Here is a 22,613-nt window from a genome sequence, read left to right on the forward strand (position 1 = left end):
CTGTATGGGCAGAATCAAAACTCCTGATTCTGAAAGAAATGTATCTTCCGGGGAGGGAGAATAGGCCTGCGGACCAGCTCAGCAGGAAATTTCCCTCAACTGTGACCCTATGTCTTTCAGTCAGGGTGTTTTCTCAGATTTGTGCCAGGTGAAGCTGTCCTTGGTTAGATCTGTTTGCAATCAGAGAGAATGCTCTACTGCCCCAGTTTTGCTCCCTTGTTCCAACCCAAGAGACTTTCACTATGTTAATCAGGTGTCTTGTATCTTCGTTTTCAGATCAGCAGTTGAATGGTGCATCGTGGAATTCATTGGAAAGAAGAAGTACGGAAGCCACTACGGAGGAAGCCGAGACACATCAAAGACAGGTGAGCTGGAATCTTGAGATCTCCGGTTTCCCCAAACGTTAGAAGGACAAGCACTCCTTACTGGTTGGGTGCAGCTTAATAGACTGGATCACACCGAACATGGCCGCTGAGTCTCGCAGGACTGTAATTATTTCGCGATGTTGGGTCACACACAGAAGTGGCACCGACATCCTGCCCAAATCAGAGACTTGGATTTGCGCAGAACGCTCCTGCAACTATCAGGTTAGTGTTCCCACCATCAACAGGGCCCTATTTATTCCATTCAGTGGCAGAGGTTAGACACACCCGAGAGTATTGGGGCAGACCTGGACTTTGAATACTTAAGATAACGGTTAAGTAACTGGGCCATTATTCATTGTCTCAGCCTTCTTAATCTAGTTCCTCTGACCAAGGCGAAAGTCTACCATTCAATGAGTAAGCTTTAATATTAAAAAAAACAAAGTGGCTACCATTGTTTGTGTTTCTGCATCAACTGCAGGTACTGGAGATTCTCTCTTCACAAGAAAAAAAGCTACTGCAATGATTCATGAGCCTTGAAAAACGAAATGAGCAAATTACTGCTGCCACAGAAGAAGATACTGGGGCTGACTTCTGGGTAAAATGAGAGGATTGGTACTATTAAAAAAATATAAGCTCAAGCTGAAGAGCAAAATTCCCTGTTGCTGCTGAGGACTAGAGGTGGAGAGCTTAAAGAATGCTAATGATACAGATAGTAGCTGTACAACGCATTTAAATTGTACTATGTATTTTAAGGTGGTAAAGGTGGTATCGCCAGAGCTCTCCACACAAATCATTGCACAGTACAACCCTCCATAATCTTTTTTAAATCCAAAATCGATGGAAATACACCAGCGTCTCTGTTGCCACCTTACAATAGCTTTTCCGATCTCCGCACCCAAAAGTGGTTAAGAAATTATTGGATGCTACAGTGCATGAAGGTAGGGGTCATCTGTGGACAGCTTCCAAAGACCTCTGGATTCACAACAGAAACATTCTTTACACAGAAACAAAAAGTGAATGGACTTGTTTAGACATATGCCTCATAACATAGTAATCTATAATTCCAAATAGACCTCAGGATTCAGGAAACCGCACTAGTGAAAAAGATACTTCGTTTTTTTAACAGTATTTCCTGGCAGATACAAATATTTCCTGAACATTTTCACCTTATGAATTATCTTCCAGGATGCAGACTGGTCCCAAAAACATTTCCCTGGGAACAGATCTTCAGCACTACTAGTTGACGACATGAGGCTGCTGCTACAGCTCCTTCCTCGGGCATTGCAACAGTAGCGCCAAGCCCACTAGAGAAGTGTGAAGAGGAACCAAGAGAGAAACTACAACAGCAGGTGAAGCAAAAACATGCTTGCATATCTTAAAATCTTATTATAAATTACAGCACTAACACTTCAAGGGAGCAGGGAGGGCAGTGAGGAATCTGCTGGAAGTTTATGCATTAACAGGAAATAATGTTACTGAAGGTGAGCATATGTTTCTTCTGATGGGCTAATCTTCCAGCGGATTCCTCACCTTATGAATAAGCCACAAAGCAATACCTTCTTGGGAGGTGAGATCGAGTAGGGTCCTCTAAATCAAACAAATCATGCAACACAGCTTGGGCAAAGTACTTGTCACTGCATGCCACAGACATGAGGCAGGAGTGCTTGGCAAAAGTATGCAAAGATAAGCATGCTGCTGTTGAGAACAAATCAGCAACCAGTGGAATGGGAAAGAATAACCTCCAGAGGCTCTCTCTTGGCAAAGACATTGAATATCTTGAGACACAGGAGCAACCATGCGCTTAGTCACCATCTTGCCCTTAGCTACGGAGAAGCCCACAAAGAGCTGATCAGCCACTCTGTTCTGATAAGTGCAGTCAGTGTAGTCAGAGAGCACACACGTAGCGTCAAACATATGGGGTTGTTTCTTCTGGTTGGGTGGATGTGGAAGAGGGAAGAAATCTGGAAGTGTAATATACTGAGCCATATTAAACATGGACGACATCTTGGTTAAGATTTAGGGGCAGATGCAAAGAACCAACTTAGTCTGGTGGATAACTTTGAAAGGTATACAAACTGGTAGGGCCAAAAGTTCTATGACCTTACGAGGTGAAGTTATTGCCGCCAACAAGGCTGAGAAGTAAAACCTGGCAACTGTGAATCAGCTCAAACTGTGTTGCCATCAAGACAATTCAAATCGGTTCAAATCCCAATGGGGAGTTATGAACAAAGGTAAAGGAAATAAGTAAAGCAAACGTTTAGATAATGTGGCATTAGTGATTGATCAGGCAGGCACATAAAGGCAGACACAGCCGCCAAATTGTACGTAACTTTAGCCACTCTTAGACCCTGCTGTGAAAGGAACTACACTATTTGCAAGTTGGAAAGGCTAGATTTAAAGGAGTTTCTGCATAGATGGATATGGTAGTGAGCTTTCTGAGTGACCATATGCCATCTATGACATTATTAGGAAGGCAAAGGGACACCAACTTGCATGTCTCAATATCTACACATGCAACCACAGCGCTAGGGAGTTGGGTTGAAGGACTGGAACATCCTTTTGCAAGAGCAGATGTGCTATACCTGGGAGGGGAAAGGGCGACCATGAGTAAACAGAATATAATACGAGATCCTCTTCGTACACTTTAGGGCTGTGAATCAGCTGAACAGATCTTCCCTCACCTTCTGCAGTATATTTGACAGAAGCAGGGTTGACATAAACAAGTACAGCAGGCCCTGAGACCAATCGAACACGAGGGCATAACCAAGAGAACCATTCAGAGGGAAGTATATGGAACAAAACGGAGGATACTTCCTCTTTTGGGCCTTGGTGAAGAGATCCATGAGTGGAACCCCCATCAGAAGATGATAACAACCATCATTATGGGCTATAACTCCCACATGGCCCTCCAGCAAGAGGCGATTGACAGAATCCACCCTCATAATGAGGGCACCTGCCAAGTGAGTCACTCTCAGGAAGATTCTCCGAATCTGTGTTTGCTTCCAAAAGTCTATCACCTCAAAACATGGGGTGCACAATACCCTATTAATATAATGAACAGTAGTGGTGTCAGCTGACAGAATCTTAATGTTGCTCCCAGAGATGGAAGAGAGAAATGCCTTAATGGTAAGGTGGATCGCCTGCAGCTGTAGTACATCTATGAGCAAAAGCTGCTCTAATGTGGATAATAGGTCCTGTGCTGTCATACTGCTTGGATGGAAACCACAGCTCACCAAGGAGGTGTCAGTGACCACAGCAACCTGAGCCTGCAGGAGGCTGAAAGGTCAACACACCAAAAGGATGGAGTAATCCAACCACCAGTGCAGATCTGGATGAAAAGAATGGGTAATCGTGCATGGGCTCTAAGACTCTCCTGATGCTGGTGTCATTGTGACCTTAGACACCATTGTAGGGACCTCATTTTCCATCTAGCATTCAGCACCAACTGGATGCATGAGGCGTTGAGGCCAAGCAGATGCAAAAACTGCAGAAAGAGGAAGTCAAAAAATCTCACAGTCAACTCCTGATAAACTGTGTTCCTCTAAGGAGGAGGAAAGACTTGTGAATAGGTTGCATTCAGTACTGAAATCAAGAAGGTGAGCCTCCGTGTAGTTAATAGGTGAGATTCTTGGGCACTGATGATCAAGCAAAAATCATGTAAGAAAGTAATTGAATCCTGAAGGTATTCCTTGACCAGCGCAAGTGACTCCGCTTTCAGTAGCCAGTGGTCCAACCACAGAAACAAACGGACTCCTGATCGATGTAGTGAAGTGGACACATCCACCAGCAGTTTTGTAAAGATAGTGGAGTGAAGGCTAATACAAACAGTAGAATTGTGAATACTGCTGTAATTTCACCAATTGGAAAAGAGGTGTCTCTAATTGCAAGGATGTCAACCAGTGTCTCATACTCAGGGCCAGTATGACTTGGTTCAGGGCTAGCATCTTGCACTTTTCTATTGAATTAACAAGTTCTGAAGGTGAATATCCAAGATGAGTCTAAAACCTCTGTCCATCATGAGAACCAAAAAGTAAAGGCAATATAATCATATGAACTTTTCTTCCAAAGACACCACCGCTAAGGCCCATTTATTTTACAGGTCAAGTATTTCCATCTCCAGAATTAAGGTTTGTGCCTCACAGCACGTTCTGGAGGAAGAATGGTGGTCAAGAGGTAGGGCTAGGGAGGGACAAGAGGGCAGAGACTCATGCCCTCCACAGGAAGATGATGATGTGGTGGGAAGTGGAAGTCAGAGTGGTTTCACAGCAGTACGGTGGGTAGTGGATGGTGGAGACTTTATCTGATGCTGCTGGTGTCGTCCCCTACAATCACCCGTGTCCCGATAGGCTGAAAAGGTTGTATCTGCTGTACCACCCTGGACTAGCCACCAATCTTCCTACATTGGTGGTGAAACTGTTGCATTAGGAAGTCAAGATCCAGTGTGCGAGTTTTGGCCCTACTGTTTTAAATGAAAAACGAGGAAAAATTGGTTTTCTTTCTGAACAGCTGCTCACCATCAAAGGACATGTCCATGAATATGGTTTAACATTGCCAGCAAATCCAGCTGAATACATGCAAATGTGCCAATGTAGCATGAAAACTGAACCCACAGATTGAGATACACTGTCCGCAGAGTCCAGGCCACCCTTCAAGATCTGCTTGGATAAACCAAAGCCACTGTTGACAAAGAATGCAAAAAGCTTGATCATGTGTTCTGGTTAAGCTGGTCACTTTAAGTCTTGCCAATTTCCACGAGGCACGAACATACCAACCCAGAAAGAAGATGGCATTAAAGGAGCACATGGCCAGACTGCCAGAAGCAAAGACTTTTCAGCCCATACAGTCAAGTTTCTTTGACTCTTTAGTAGGATGAATCATGGGAAAGGCATCTAGGAGGACATTTACAGTGGCAGGTACGAGATCAAGAAGTGGAGATCACTAGAAGTAGACCGATGGCACTTGTTATCTATCGACAGCAGTGCATGATAAAGGTTTCTTCCATGCAGCCATGACAGGAATCAACTGGATGTCAATGAAAGGTAGCAAGGGTTCCACTACTGAGGAGGAGAGTTGCAAGATCTCTGATAGAATGTTAGATTTCGCCTCTGAAGAGGGCAAAGTAAATTCAAAGGCATAAGCTGATTTACCTAATACTGTTGGGAATTATGACACTCCTCTAATGAACGGGCAGGGAGGTAGGGGATATTGAATTTTAGTAAAGTGTTCAAGTCATAAACATTTTGTAAGTCTAGATATAAGCTAGCATCAGTATTATAATTGCAAAGAAGGTAATCAGCCTCTGATAACCCTTTGCGAGGGATTCGAAGTCAGAGCTGAAAATCTCCTCCATCGTGGCAAATCTCTCAGCCCTAAGGAGGTGCTATGCCAAGGGTACATCATTTGGCTTACCAGAGCACAGATAACTTATTACAGTGTCAATTTCTCCAAGCACTGTCATCAAAAAGTTACCGCCAAGGTCATCAATCTACTGATATCTAGCTTGAAAAAAACAACAAATTGTTTTTCCAAACGTCAGTGACTTGACTAATTCTGATTTAAAAAATACCTCAAAGGTGTACACAAAATTAGTTCGCGCCAATAGAATTAATCATAACAGTGATCTTGAAATAAATAAGTGGGAATGTAAAAGGTGTCATGTTTCTTAATCCATTCATTTTTTTAAATCACTTATAAACAGAACATGTAATGTTTTACACACCTGCAAAAAGGGTTACACTTATGACCACATTGATTTGGAGCAAGAAATGTTCAAACCGAAAAAGAAAATTCCATCACATTAATCATTAAACATACAAAAGGAATTGATCATAAAACATAAACAGACCTAAGTGTCCAGTGTCCTACACTATCATTTTATTGGGGCAAGTCTCAATTCACACCTTCTTGTTTGCGGTCCAAACCCGTACTGCTTGGCCCTATTTTGAAAGGTGGTTAGAGTGTAGCTTGCTATACACATGAGATCGTGAATTTCATCACTAGTAATACGTACATTTATGCGCAAATTTATACATTTAAGGGTAGCTCTTGGCCACGCTCTTAGGAATGCCGGTGATGTGTTTGAAAGAAGGTCTTTCTCAGGGCTGTGAACTTTGTGGACACTTAAAGGCAGCTGATTTCTGTTATATTTCCGGAAGATCTGAAAGCTTCCTTTGTTGATAGGTCACTCCGTATTTTGATTTAGCTTGTGGCCCTTTAGCTAGGGTAGTTTTGGTCACATCCAAAGATGTTTTTTTTTTTTTGCAGGGGTCCTTAAATTTGGACACACAGCTTTTATCTCGGGGAGCTGTTTCACCTAATCAGCGTTAGCGTTAGCGTCAGCGTTAGCGTTAGCGTACCATTCTTGCGGAGAAACAGCTCCAAGCACAGCATCATAGTCAGCTCTATGGGCAGCATCTGAGACAGCACTAAAATAGGCTCTAACCAAACAGAGGATGACCACGTGGCAGGCATCCATTTCTTTTTAGGCACTGGGGCTGAAGTCTGTGGAGGCAGGCTGTTGGGAGGCATCAAGACTCAAGTGAATGAAGTCGCCAGGAATGTGCTCCCTCTTGTAGAGCAGGACCAGTATAGGGTTTGGTTTTCCTGAAAAGTCTGAGTTGCAAGAAGACTCTCTTTGTTATCGTTCTGATCATGGTGGTCTTACTGAGATCTCAGCCCAGAGGGATTCCCTTGACTTTTTTGAACTGGATGCCACTTAGATGGGGACAAGAGAGAAGGTGGGTAGGGGCCAACTAGGATGGTGAGTGCAGACATGGTTTGGGGCCAACTAGGATCATTTGCTAAGTCATCTTATTTAAGCTGTGAAGAACATTTGTATTCCAGGATGGTCATTTGTCAAAGCTGGAGATGTTTCAGTGAGATACTAGTCACTTTGAGGGAGATCTGGATATTGTTGGGAGAAAGGTAGCGGCCACCTGGTATGACAAGAGTCATGAGGGGGTATGAGGATGATTAAATCAATGGGGCAAAGGTAACAACCTTGGGGGGATGCCAGACTGCATCTATCTGAACTGACCAGACCAGAGACCAGGCACCACTTTAATTAAATTTGTTGCATGGTAAACATATTCAATTACTTCTTCTTTGATGTAAGAAAAAACATTTATTTGTGAATCATGTATTATTCATCTTTTCATTTCAGTTATCTGAGAAATTATACACGTTTATAATTCAGTACTACACAAAATACATGTATTGTGATGTGCAGTTGGTCACTGCAGAGAGTACATTTAATTAGTATTCAGACTGAATTGGTATCAACGAGGAGCCTGAGCAACCTCTCCTGCGATGTCAGCAGTGCAAGCTCTAGGGGCTGTGAGTGAAGATAAGTGTTTGTGTGGGGACTGAGCATATATAAACTGACAAGTGGGAGCAGTTGTATGCACTCCTTGAAAGAAAGCCAGACACATATCATGGTGAAAAGGAAGGCAGATGTAGACTCCTCCAAGGAGTATGTATTGCTTGTGATAGCAGGACATGCTTTAAGCACATATAACAACCTACAAAATATGACACTAAGGTAATTGATAAAATCACTTAAGTGAACCCTAACATTGGTCATTGATTACTCCAAGGCGCATTCACAGTCCATTATTTTTACTCACATTACCACTGCAGACAGGCAGGGGACAAAAATTGCAGTGTGACCCAAACTGCCAAATCAACTGCCCTTGTGAAAGGAAGCTCAAACAACCTCCGACCAGCTTTGTTTTGCAAATAGGTGTAAGTGAAAAAAATTACAGAAGTAAGTGATTTCATTCATTTGAGCTTTTAAGTACTTTCTATGTGAGGAGACATCCCTTCAGATTCCATGGTTATGAAGGAGCCACGAATGAGAAAAAACTGAATATTTATAGCACACTTCACCAATCTCACTACCTCTCAGTGTTCAAGTGGGAGGCAGAGCGATGGTTGAGGGCTCCCACAGCTGAACCTGGGGCATAAAGAGGACTTCCTGAAATGGTGTGTTTCTAGATTCTCTGTCAGCACTTATTGAGAGGTGTAGAGATGGAAAACGGTACCATTTTGTTCACATATTTACTCAATAGGAGAGTATAAATACTTTTTTTTTTAAACAGGATTGGGAGCATATGATGTTACCTTCATGGGCCCAGATGTGACGTTGGAGGTCTGATCCATTCTTCACAAAATAAAAGTCACAATAGGGACACTTTGCTGCTCGCTTTCCTATAAGGCCCTTCAGCTGAACTCTCTTCCCAATGATCTCAGATATTGTACTGGAAGCAACCTCTGCAGCAAATACAAAGAAAAGCTTATCACTGGGACAGTTACTGATAGTGCTCACATAAAATGTACAGTCAAAAGGGAAAGGTGTACAGTGCATGGACTGCGAGTATCAAGAAAAACCTGTTGTGTAGTTCCTATATAACCTATACAGGATCTGCGTGTTTGGATAACATAAACTGTGGGATTGGTGGAAGAGTGATTCCATGCACCCCCACCGGGTATGTTAGCCTGTCTGTATCAGCTAGCTCACAGTGCCACTAGAATCTCCTCTTATCGGGGAGAGAATAGTTATTGGCAACCTCAGAACATGACAACCCTGATCCCTCAGAATTGTGGAAACAATGTACTACCTTTCGCTCAGTCACTCGTGCTCACTTAGCTTGTCTCAGAGAGATGCACAGAATAAACAGGCTGGGCGTTTTCAATAGGAATTTATTGAACAGTTGTTATTTGTGTGTAGAATAGATGAGCTGCAAAAATCATTAGACAGCATGCAGAGATATATGATTAGAAGCACTAGGAAAGTGAATGGATGGTATGGATCACTGACAGAATTTTGACCTCAGAAATATCGAACTACAAGAATATCGAGTCAACAATATCGAGGGCAAAAATATCGACATCCTATCTACAACATGGTAAGTACAAAAATATCGAAAAAATAATATCGATGTAAAAAATATCGATGTTAAAAATATCGATTTTTTTTATATATATAAATGTAAAAGTAAGTATATAACACTAATAAATAAAATATACATATTAAAAAGTATCTAATAATGTTTAAAATTAATAAATAATACATATATATTAATAATACATTAATTAAATATATACAGTAAAGATATAATATATATGTACTGAACAATAAGTATTAATAATTAATTTACTAATTTATAAATTAATGACATATATTCTAATTTACTAATACATTTACAAACATAAAACAATAACATAAATAAAATGTAAGTAATATAGAAAATAAAATAAACATGTGATATTTTAACAATTAATTATATAAAACGTTGGATAGCGTAAGGGTAAAAATTACTATTCCTACTCCAGAGAGTGGAACAGTAGGGAAAGCGTTTGATAGCGTAGGGATAAAATTACTATTCCCACTCCAGAGAGTGCAACAGTCGAGAAAACTGACCCTGAACCCAAAAAACACCCCTTTACCCACGAACTGAAAACTGACCCTGAACCCTAAAAATACCCCTTTACCCAAAAACTGAAAACTGACCCTGAACCCTAAAAATACCCCTTTACCCAAGAACTGAAAACTGACCCTGAACCCTAAAAATACCCCTTTACCCATGAACTGAAAATTGACCCTGAACCCCAAAAATACCCCTTTACCCATGAACTGAAAACTGACCCTGAACCCTAAAAATACCCCTTTACCCATGAACTGAAAACTGACCCTGAACCCTAAAAATACCCCTTTACCCAAAAACTGAAAACTGACCCTGAACCCTAAAAATACCCCTTTACCCATGAACTGAAAACTGACCCTAAACCCTAAAAATACCCCTTTACCCATGAACTGAAAATTGACCCTGAACCCCCAAAATACCCCTTTACCCATGAACTGAAAACTGACCCTGAACCCTAAAAATACCCCTTTACCCATGAACTGAAAACTGACCCTGAACCCTAAAAATACCCCTTTACCCATGAACTGAAAACTGACCCTGAACCCTAAAAATACCCCTTTACCCAAAAACTGAAAACTGACCCTGAACCCTAAAAATACCCCTTTACCCATGAACTGAAAACTGACCCTGAACCCTAAAAATACCCCTTTACCCATGAACTGAAAACTGACCCTGAACCCTAAAAATACCCCTTTACCCAAAAACTGAAAACTGACCCTGAACCCTAAAAATACCCCTTTACCCAAAAACTGAAAACTGACCCTGAACCCTAAAAATACCCCTTTACCCAAAAACTGAAAACTGACCCTAAACACTCAAAATACCCCTTTACCCAAGAACTGAAAACTGACCCTGAACCCTAAAAAAAACCCTTTACCCAAAAACCCAAAACTGACCCTGTACACAAAAAATACCCCTTTACACAAAAACCCCAAAATGACCCTGAACCCTAAAAATACTCCTTAACCCAAAGTTAAATAATATTATTTAATTAGCAATTAATAATTAATTAACAATAACAATAAAGTAAATATATTAGCACATAAGCTGTAATTAATATAATTTAATAATTAATATCATTTCCCCCCAATTAATTAATTAACAGTAACTAAAAATTATATATATAAATAAATTACTCTAATTAATGTAATTAACTAATTAATATTATTTAATTACTAATAAATTACTAATTTAAAATATGTACAAAATTATATTAATTAATTAACTAATTAATATTAATTATTTGCCAATTAATTAGTTATAAATATTTAAAAACATATATTAATTAATTAATTATTATTAAATTACTCCCCACCCTATTCCCCTATAAACCCACATCCCGCTACAGAAAATATATATCAATTAATCAATTAATTATTTCCCAATTAATCAATATTAATGAGCAAATAATTATAATTAATTAATTAATCGTACTAATTATTAATTAACTTACAATAATTAAATTGCTTCCCACCCTATTCCCCTATAAACCCACAACCCGCTCCGGTACTAAAACATCAAATTTCCTTATAAATTTATATATTATTATAGAAAATGTATACACATATAATAGTAATTATTTTAAATACTTAAATTAAACATGTAACACATACATAATAAAAAACTATAAAATAATACAAATATCGAGATTAGTGTCATCGAAATTATTAACATCGATATATATGCTATCGATATTACTAACTTCGATATTACTTACATCGATATTAAGTATTTCGATATTACTTACCTTGGGTCGATATTCTGTCCTACGATATTCTTGCCTTCGATATTATGCTCCTTCGATATTTCAGACTCGATATTATGGTAGGTCGATATTTCCAACTCGATATTTTGACTGTCTACCGGATGGTATAGCTCTACCATCTTGCAATAATCATGATTACATACAAGCATATAAAACACATGATAGAATGTGCATACTCCTACGATGCCTCCCTGACTAGATGTACCTAAATGTACCTAGCGTCTGTGTAGTTGTTATGCTGAAAATCCCTCTAGGATCTAGTCAACCCCATTACCTGTTAATGAGAGAATATGTGACCCCGATCTGGTCTCGAGTTGGAAACCCCGAGATGGATGTTAGACCACTGCGAGCTGGAGCGTCTGCATGCAGGAACCTCAGCGTCTCTGGTCAGTATGTCAGCGGGGAAGTCTCGGTCTCCTCTTCCCTTCTATGCAAAATGTGATGTATATATACCCATAGGTCTCCCCAGGGGTCCTACTTTGCTGTGTTACTTTGTCAGCCAAAAGGATGACGTTGGGCCTGAACTTTATATGGAGATATTATACAGGAGATGTTAGTCCTGCTGTGCTTCCAAGAAGCCTCATGCATAATGTATAAAAACCTGCATTCTGAATGCAGTTTAGTATCTAGGTAAAAGGTCCGTCCCTAAGAACCGTTATGTATGTAATGTAGGGAAGATTATAGGTGAAAGGTTGCAATGTTACCTGTGCCTTTATAGGGTACCTATATGAAATATAACACTCACAGATAGGTAATGGTGTCCAGAAGCTAATATACCTGTTGGTTATTGGTGTTAAATCGCAAAAACTGCCAACTCGGTGCACAGGTGGGGGGACCACATTGAGCGAGTCAAACCACACCCAAGACATCAGACAATCGACTTGTTAACCACAATGCTAGTCCTGCAAAAATGACCCATGTCTCACTGCCATTCTTGCATTAGAGAAGATATTCCATCAACGGCTGTATCCATTAGACATCATAAACAAGACATATCAAGTAAAACCACTTTTTATTTAAAATAATTTTCATATTAATTTACAATATGTACAGTAGCAATGTGATAATTTGATACAACTAATACATGAAAATCTTCTTCCAACATTCTCATATTCCTTAAAAACTGTCAGGGTCATGGTTGACCACCCCTAAGGTCCCAGGGTTAATAACCTAGTGAAATTGGCTTGGGCACAGGGATAAAGCTCCCTCACAGATCACTCATGGTGATACTGCCCTGAGTAATTGGTCCCCTTCAAGAGAAAGTTCATAACTCATTTTAGCCACATTCCTCTCACCAGTCCATCCTATAATAGTGAACTGTTTTACATTATTCAATAAAATGTTATCCTCTAGTTCCTTGACACAGCTTTTTTCCAAAATACTATTTTCACAATGCTCATTTATACTGGAAAAAAAAATTCCAATTATTTTTCCATATCTCCTCCTATGCTTGACTTAACCTCTACAGGCTATAAAAACATGTAGTTGGCTCTTCTATTTACTTCCTGATACAAGTTCAGTTTCAATATTATATTTCAATAATTTGGTGCTAAGCTGTTGCGTTAGAAGAATAATGATTTGAACAACTTAAAATGTATAAAAGGGGCTTATGATCAGCCCTAAGCATGAACTTCTCCCATATTTCAATTCAATTCAATAAGCTTTATTCAGTTAAAATGTGGCAACCATAAAAGCAAATGTAAATATACAGATTCAGTAACCAAATTCATTACGAACAACCAGCACTCAATTAGAGTTTCAAAATGTAATTAAAACATTGTGCAATTCCCAGCAAATTAAACTAAAAAATAGATGTCACAACATAACAGTAATCTCAACTCTTTTTGTTTAACCTCATAGATGCTAATAAACATTCCTCCCCAATGCTGCGCTGTCCATTGGAACTAGTGCTGAATGGGCGTCCAATGGTCGTGCGCAGCACTGGGGAGGTAGTGCTGCCGTCGGCCAATGCACCGAGGCAGCACTTAAGGGGTTAAACAATAAACTCAGAGCAGCATTTCATAAACAACTGTTTAAAATAGACAATTCTAAAGTTCAAGAACAAGTCACATGGAGGAAAAAGTGCAGAATGCTCTATTAGTATGCCCGTCCCATGGTCATGGGGAGACTGGTCGCAGTTCAAATTAAAAACGGCAAAAAAGTCAATTAGTTCTAAATTTCATTAAAACATCATACTTTTTTTTAGCATTAAATGAACTTCAAATAAATGTTACAGCATAAAAAAAAATCGCAGGTTCTCTTAGTGTAAACAATAAGCTCATAGCAGCATTAGTGGTTTTGGCGTTATATTTCTTGAACAGTGGTTTAAGATTGACGATTCTAAAATTCAGGTACAGGTCGCATAGAAGTAACAAAAGTGCAGGGTGCTCTGCTTAGTATGCCCGTCGCATGGGCATGGGGAGGATGGTCGCTGTTTCATTGTGGGGAACGCCACCAAGTGGTGAACAAGGCCTAGCCTCATTCTTGTTAAAACATAACAATGGGATGGTCACGTGACAAGTGTTAGATAGCTTTGAAAGCCATCGGTATCTATATGCAGATGGTAGAGTTGGTACGTGGTTTGCTTTCCCACTGTTCTCAGCCTGCATTCCTTCTTATGGTGCAGGAAGGTATTCTCGATCTCCTGTTTAGACAATCCTGTTACATCATTTGGGTTTCCAGGATCATCAGATTGAAATAGTCTCTCTAGGTATTAACTAGGTATTTAAGCCAGGGAATCTTAAAACAGTTATCCAATCGCAGGCAGTCATTAATAATAGATTTAGTGAATGTGGTCTCCTCTTTTGACCATATTGATCTCCACAACAGTAGGGGTCTCAGTGCAATCAGGTCTGACAAATAATTGAGCCCCACTTCGCAAATGGATTAGTTCAGTGGAAGCTGAGGCAGGCAGACATAAAAGTTTAAAAAAAAAAAAAGTTTTCCTTGGTTTGCAATTCTTGGCTTGGGCGGCGACCCCAAACACCTGCCCCATATAATGCAACAGAGGCGCATCTAGCTTTATAGATATAGGCCATGTCTTTAATGCGGCGATCCCCCAGTTTAGATGCAAACTTGAAGACCCTGTATACGCTTTTGGTCATTTTAGCCCGAACATTAGACATTTCATGGTTCCATTTCCCGTCAAAGACAAAAGATAACCCTAGATAAGAAAACAAGTTACTTACCTGTAACTTTGGTTACCCAGTATTGGTAACTTTCATAGATTCCCATGCTTTGTATCATTCCCCGTCGTCGGACTGGGAGTCTCGGTAATAAAAAATATCATAGTAGTAGGTACAAAAGAGAAAGGAAAGGCCTAGGCCTCATTCCCTTTTGTAACATATCAGCCTCTTTTTGTAAAAGAGACCAAACTCTAGGCGTCAGCCAATCAGAAGAGCCCCACCCTTAGAACCTTCCTGAAGGAACCTCAGAGCCTCAGATTTTCGTAGCCGTAGAGTGCTAGACACCATACTTGCTGAAGGCTGAGCTTTCCCCGGGGAGGTGGGTGGGCGCATGGGAATCTATGAAAGTTACCAATACTAGGGGAACCAAAGTTACAGGTAAGTAACTTGTTTTCTTGCCCCAGTATTGGAACTTTCATAGATTCCCATGCTTTGTATCAGAATAGCAAGCAGTAAACACCATAAACACATTTTGTAAAGCAGTACATCATAACATTAGCAAGAAAGTACAAAATGTGTCACTCATGGAAGGTGGGATAGGAAGGAAAGCTCACCCATCACTTGAAGAGGTTTCTCAGGACAGCCTGGCCCACAGCCGCGTCGTCCTGCTGCAATGACTCTAAGCAATAATGCTTAGTGAACGTGTGCACGCTGCTCCAGGTAGCAGCCCTGCAGATGTCCTTGAGATGAACCCCCGCAAAGAGGGCCGTAGAGGAAGCCACTGATCTCGTCGAGTGAGCACGGATCTTGCCCACTAGAGGTTTCCCTGCTAACTTGTGGCAATGTAGAATGGCACTTGAAATCCATCTCGAGATCCCTTGCTTGGACAGAGGGAGGCTCTTGTTTGGACCGCCGAAAGCAATGAATAATTGCGAAGATTTTCTAAAGTCTTTGGTGCGGTCTATGTAGAACTTTAGACAGCGTTGCAAATCCAGAGTGTGCAATGTTTTTTCCGCTGGAGTGACTGGGTTCGGAAAAAATGTCTTTAGGATGACAGGCTCATTTAGGTGAAAGTCAGTGGGGACCTTGGGAATGAACCTTGGGTTCGTTCTTAAGATGGTAGTGTTCTTTTTGAATTGCAAAAACGGTTCTTGGATAGTTAGGGCTTGTAACTCCCCCACTCGCCTCGCTGATGTGAGGGCCAAGAGTAGAGCTAACTTCCATGACAAGAATTTTAGGTCTGAGCGGTGAATCGGCTCAAAAGGTCCCTTCATTAGGTGAGCCAGGACTAAGTTTAGATGCCATGTCGAAGGAGGAGATCGTACTGGCGGATAGACTCTAAACAGGCCTTTGAGGAATTGCTTGACAATTCTTGCAGACCACAACGAAGGACCAGAATCAGATCTTCTGAATCTCGAAATCGCCGCTAAATGAACCTTGATAGTAGAATGGGACAGATTAGACTTAGCTAGTGAGAGTAGGTAAGGCAGGAGCTGATGAGGTTTTGACGTGAAAGGATCAATCTTTTCTTTTTTGCACCAAATACAAAATCTTTTCCACTTCAATCTGTATGTTTTGTTTGTGGATGGAGCCCTTGCCTGAGAGAGGATGTCTTTGACCTCATTGGAAAGAGGGACATTCATGTATTCTCGCTGGTCAGGAGCCATGCAGTCAGGTGTAACGACCTTGGGTCTGGATGCCAAACTTGTCCTCCGGACATTGTCAGGAATCCGGAACATCCTCTAGCTTTATCGGAGGTACTAGCGATAGCAGGTGTAGCTCGGTGTACCAGAATTGTCTTGGCCATTACGGGGCTATATTGATGAGCTTGCATGGTTCCGTCCTCATTTTCCTGATGAGTCGAGGAAGCAGGGGAATCGGTGGAAATGCATAGAGAAACCTCCCCGTCCAGGCTATCGATAGGGCATTGCCCAATGAGCCTTGGTGATGGAACCTGCTGGGGTAGACTCGACACTTTCTGTTGGTGGGCGTTGCAAAAAGGTCCACCTCTGGTGTGCCCCAATTTTGAAAGAGTAGATCTAGAACTTGTTGTTTCAGCTCCCACTCGTGACTGACTGAGGCGAGCCTGCTCAGCCTGTCTGCGCCCTCGTTGAGCACTCCTGGTAAGTGCTCCGCCTTTAGAGAAATTCCGTGAAGAATTGTCCATTCCAGAATCTGTTGAGCCTCTCGCGACAAGGGGCGTGACCTCGTCCCTCCTTCCTTGTTCACATAATGCATAGCCGTGGTGTTGTCCGTCCTGACTAGCACCTGTGAACCCTGGAGACACAGAAGAAAGGCTTGAAGGGCTAGCCTGATCGCTCTCAGCTCCAACAGGTTGATGTGTAGCTTTTGGTCGCTTGGGGACCAATGGCCGCTGACCTGCAGGTCCTGCATCACTGCTCCCCATCCCTCCAATGACGCATCCGTCGTCAGTATGTGAGGCGATGGAACGCTTGCGAAGGATAGACCTTGGCATAAGTTTCGTTGATTCGACCACCAAAGCACTGCCTCCTTCATTTCCCGAGTAACCATTATCTTGTCGTCGAACGATCCGTGCACTTGTTGCCACTGGAGGTCCAATTGCTCCTGCAGGGGGCGCATCCGGAGCCTGCAATGCGGGATCAGGGGAATACAGGATGACATCACCCCCAACAGCGACTTGTAGCTGCGTACAGAAAGACACTTTTTTCTTTGAAGGTTTCCTGCCAATCTTTGCAGTTTCTGTATCCTTTCCTGAGTAGGAAACGCCTTTGAGAGCCGCGAATCCAACATCGCTCCCAGGAACCGCGCTGTCCGTGACGGCAGCGGCGAGGATTTTTCCCTGTTCAAGGTGAGACCCAGATTTTGGAACAGAGTGGTGCAAGCCTGCACCGCGTCCTGCGCTAATGCTCTGGTCGGGGCCTTCAGTAACCAATCGTCCAGGTAAGGGAAGACCTGGAAGTGGTTTTTTCTCAGAAATGCTGCTACAGGTGCCAGCACCTTCGTAAAAATCCTTGGAGCAGAGCGAAGGCTGAACGGCAAGACTCTGAACTGAAAATGGCTCTTGGCTACTGTGAAGCGTAGGAACCTTCTGTGCGCTGGGTGAATTGGGACATGGAAGTACGCGTTCTCCAGATCGAGTGAGGCCATATAATCCCCCGGGTTGACCATCTTTAAAACATCCTGTAGGGATACCATCCTGAAGGATAAGGAGATGAGATAGGCATTTAGCTCCCTGAGGTCCAGGATGGGACGCCATTTCTCCTGCGTTTTTCTCACTAGGAAGAACCTGGAGTAGAAACCCTGGCCCCGTTGATTGGAGGGGACCGGCTCTATCGCTCCTTTGCGGAGCATCTGTTGGATCTCTAGCCGTAGGAGATGCAGATGTTTTGATGGGATGGCTGATGGGGGTCTGGGTGGAGGGACTTCCGTAAACTCCAAGGTATGTCCTCGTTTGATGATGTTGAGCACCCAACGGTCCGATGTAATTTGGGACCAGTTCAGAAGGAATTTTGACACCCTGCCTCCAACTGATGATCTCGTGGAGGAGGGAGCAGTAGGCAGAGCCAGGAGGCCGCTATTGGCGTTTGGACGAGTCTCGTCCACGGGCGGCTTGCTTGCCTTTATTGTAAGGCCGTGAATAACCTATTGGTAGGACTGGCGGCTTGGCTGGTATCCAGAGCTGTTCGAAGAATAGCGCTGTTGTTGGTATGCGCCCCTGTAAGTGCCACCTCTGCCTCTCACGCCCCTAAAAGGAGTTTTGCGGTACTGGAGCGTTCCTAGCGACCTAGCCGTCTCTGTGTCTTTTTTGATGCCCTGAAGCGTGTCGTCGATCAATTTGCCGAAGAGTGCCTCGCCGTCAAAAGGTAGATCAAGAACCTTATTTTGGATTTCTGGCCTAAACCAAGTCGCTTTTAGCCACCCCTGGCGTCTTAACACTGCCGCTCCTGCCAAAGCCCTAAAGGATGTTGTGGCAATGTCCATGGCACAATCTATGATCTCCATGGAGACTGCTTCAACTTCTTGCAAGGTCTTCTTGGCTTCCAGCCCTGATTCTGGTGGAAGTTGATCCAAATAGGGAGCTATATCGCACCACAACTGGCGATCATATCGTCCCAATATTGCCAAAGCATTGGCGGCGCGAACCAGAAGGCTAGCAATGGATGAAAATCTCTTGCCTGTGCTATCCAACCGCCGTCCATCTTTGTCAGGAGGAGCCGTCAAGGGAGCAGAAGGGTTCCGTGACTTCCTTTGTGCTGCCTGTGAAATTACAGAGTCCGGCTTGGGATGACCTGTCAGGGCAGCCGGTCCATCGTCCGGCGCTTTATACTTTTTGTCAAGGCGCGGCAGCACAGGGACCACCGTCGCTGGGTTTTTCATTGTCTTCAAACCCTCCTCCAATAGATGTTCCACAATCGGAATGGACCTCGTAGTCTTGCGATGTGTGTCTTTAAAATCGTACAAGAAACAGTCTGTGGTTTGTGCAGGCAATACCAACTTAAATCGGCCGGCTGCACGTTCCATCAGTTGGTGAAAACTGCCGATGTCAGCAGGAGGAGAATCACCTAGGTCCTGGTGTGGTGAAGCTGGATCCGGGTGGATGTAGTCATTGTATTCATCCCCTTCCTGATCTGAGTCTTGATTATTACCGGATGACCCATCCGTATCATTATCATGATCCCCATCCGGATCATCTGTTGGCTCAGACATAGCCTGGGGCATTGGCCGCTGTGGTTGAGGAGGAGTCTGTACCGGGTGTACAGGTGGGACAACTGAAGAGTGGTCCTTCACTGGTGTTGACGGAGCAGACCTTCTCGGCGCTGGGCGCTCGGCTTTGGATTTATAGTCTTGCAACATTTTGTGCAGGTCATGTAGGAAGGACGTCAGGACTGAAACCATGCCTTGCGATTCATATTCCCTTGGGAGATCTGTTTGTGGGTAGTCACTTTCACCTTGTTCATATGCCTCCTCCGAGTCCGTCTCTTGACTTTTAATGAGAAGCTGAGATGGGCTATTCGCATAATCAAAGCTATCGTGACCGTCTTCCTCAGAATCCTCCTGGTCCAGCAACCTCGTGGGAGGTAATGAGGACACCCTCCTTGGGGATGTCATTTCAGGCATGATCCTTGTGAGGGAAATCGTCACCCTTCTCTCTGCAGCCAGTATTGTTGGTTTTTCCGTCGACGCCGGTGAAATCCTCGTCGACGAGATAGGAAAAGAAGATGTCGTCGTCGACGCCACCGACGACGAGCCCGCCGTCGATGTAGAAATTGTTGTCGTCGTCGAAGCACTCGTCGACGACATGACCGTCGTCGACACCGTCGTCGACGTCGTCGTCGGTACTGCTGTCGTCGACGTCGTCGTCGGTATTGCCGTCGTCGACACCGCCGTTGACGACGATGGTTTCTTGGTCGACGATGTCTTCGTCTTCGTCGACGATGTCGTCGGTATAGTTCCCGTCGACGCCGTAGTCATCAAGCTCTTCTTCGACGACGACGGAGCTTTTGTCGTCGACGCTCCCGTCGACGAGCCCGTCGACGGGACCAATTGGATTTTGGGCTTCATTTTCGTCGTCGACGGAGCCACCGTCGACGAAGTCTTCGTCGTAGAGGACTTGGAACTCCTCTCTGAAGAGTGTGATGAGGGTTTCTTGAAGGCTGGGTCTGTCTTCTCACCCTTAGGAGGCGAAACCAGTTCTGCCTTGCCCGACCCACTGTGGTCGGGGGAACCTCCTGAACCCCGGCCATCAGACTCCCTGGGGGTCTTCTTTGAAGCTTTAGAGGGGCGTCCAGTAGAGGAAGATGGGGAACTTCTACCCCTTTTCACTGACCTTCTAGAAGAAGCACAGGACACCGATTCATCCTCATCACTGGAAACTCCATGTTTCCTTTCTTTCTGCCTCTGCAACCATGTAAGAAGCCTTCCAGCCCGATCTCTCAAGGTCTTGGTGGAGAGAGTGCGGCAAATCTTACAGGCCTCTGCCTTGTGATCTGGATTCAGGCAGTAGATGCAATCCTTGTGTTTGTCTTCCACAAACAGCCTCTTCTTCCCACAGGTGGAACAGGGCTTGAAAAGGGCTTTTTTCTTCTCAACCTCAGACATCTTGATGAAGAAAGAATTTCCTGAAGAAAACTGAAGAAAATCCTGAAGAAATAACTGTTGAAATCATTTTGAAAGAGTAGAAATAGAGCAGAGCTCAATGGAGACTCCCTAGCACAACGTGCAGTAGAAAATCAGAGGCTCTGAGGTTCCTTCAGGAAGGTTCTAAGGGTGAAGCTCTTCTGATTGGCTGACGCCTAGAGTTTGGTCTCTTTTACAAAAAGAGGCTGATATGTTACAAAAGGGAATGAGGCCTAGGCCTTTCCTTTCTCTTTTGTACCTACTACTATGATATTTTTTATTACCGAGACTCCCAGTCCGACGACGGGGAATGATACAAAGCATGGGAATCTATGAAAGTTCCAATACTGGGGCAACCAAAATTATCTAAATGTTGCACTTTATTGCCATCAATAAAAAAGGGTTTCATATTCCTGGGTTTCGAACCACAGACCATTGCGTATATTTTGGCCTTGTTAATCAACAGCTTCCTCCTGCTAATAAAATCTGCGAACCCATCAATTAACCTCTGGAGGCCTATCAGAGTTCTGGATAGGAGCACAGCGTCGTCCGCATAAAGCAGGACTGGAACACCCAGGCCCTCAGCTTAGGGGGAGTCTACCTTTATCATTCAGTACTGCGTCTACTTCATTAGTAAATAGGATAAAAAGCAAGGGTGCTAAGACGCAGCCATGGCGGATACCACGTTTTAGGTAAAATATTTGGGTGCATTCGCCCGTTTGGCCATACCGTACTTTAGTCGATAATTTCTCATACAGCCTGGCTAAAAAGTAAATGATGGGCTTTGGGGCACCAAGGTTGAGTAAAAGTGGCCATAGAATTGCGTGGTCCACTCAATCAAAAGCGCTGCTAAGATCAGCAAAACATAAAAAGAGCCGTTCCTGTTTAGCACATGTGTATTTTCCAATTAAAAGCTCTGAATTAATACACTGTTCTATCGTGCCCAGCCCCTTTCTAAAACAGTATTGGGCCTGTGACAATATACCATTATCCGCAAACCACTCTTCCAGTCTTACTAGTAGAACCCTACTAATGATCTTTACTGAAGAGTCAAGTAGGGAAATTGGCTGATAATTCTTGGCCTCTGATTTTTTACCCTTTCTTTAAATGGGGATAATAACAGATTCACCCCAGGTAGTCAGGGATCCCTCTGTTACTGTAGCATTAAAAACTCTTGTTAGTATCGGGCCCCATATAAATAGTTCTTAAAACCATTCACAGCCCACACACATGCCAATTCCAATCACAGAATAAATGTTCCTTCTTCTTTGAGAACTTTAAATGCAAACCATCCCCAATGCCTCCACTTTGGGGGACCACGGATCCCATTCTTTTGTCACTAGCATCTGCTGTAATGCAAACGTTCCTACTCAGTTTATACAGCCTGCTGAGAATAGGTGCATTACTCAACTTTTTTTCAAAGGCCTGGTCTTAGTTCACGTACTACTGAAAAACTCCTTTTTGTGTAATCTTGATAAAGGTTCCACTTCATCAGCACATTTACTAATTATTCTCACATAGAATTTGTGGTAAACTCAGAAAAGACATTACATTTTCTTTGCTCCTTGGTTTGTGTGCACTGTCTGCTGCTTTTATTAAACTGTATCTAGGACTACCTCTGTCGGGCTTCAACATGTGCGCCAAATAATCAACTTGCTTTGTTGTAAAAACACATGGGTCTTTCCTCAGCCTTAAAGCATTGTGCATCAATATTTTCAACCCAGCCTCACCCTGCCACCATGTTCCCTCCCACCTGTATATCAGCATGAAAAACTAAGAACCCTTGCTTACCTTTAAACAAATTAAACAAACCCTTTTGGAATACTGAGGCAGC

General features: G+C 42.9%; 1 protein-coding gene across 1 annotated transcript in view; it reads right to left on the reverse strand.

The window, feature by feature from the left end:
* The window catches only part of ZFAT (zinc finger and AT-hook domain containing), a 933,238-nt gene that overhangs the window by 353,618 nt on the left and 557,007 nt on the right, over positions 1-22,613 (reverse strand). Inside the window, exon 9 of the mRNA XM_086966254.1 lies at positions 8,487-8,636. Coding sequence (XP_086822380.1) covers positions 8,487-8,636 — 150 coding nt within the window. The remainder of the gene's footprint in view (positions 1-8,486; positions 8,637-22,613) is intronic.

This window comes from Lissotriton vulgaris, chromosome 4_1, assembly GCF_964263255.1.
Source record: "Lissotriton vulgaris chromosome 4_1, aLisVul1.2, whole genome shotgun sequence".
Taxonomy (NCBI): Eukaryota; Metazoa; Chordata; class Amphibia; order Caudata; family Salamandridae; genus Lissotriton; species Lissotriton vulgaris.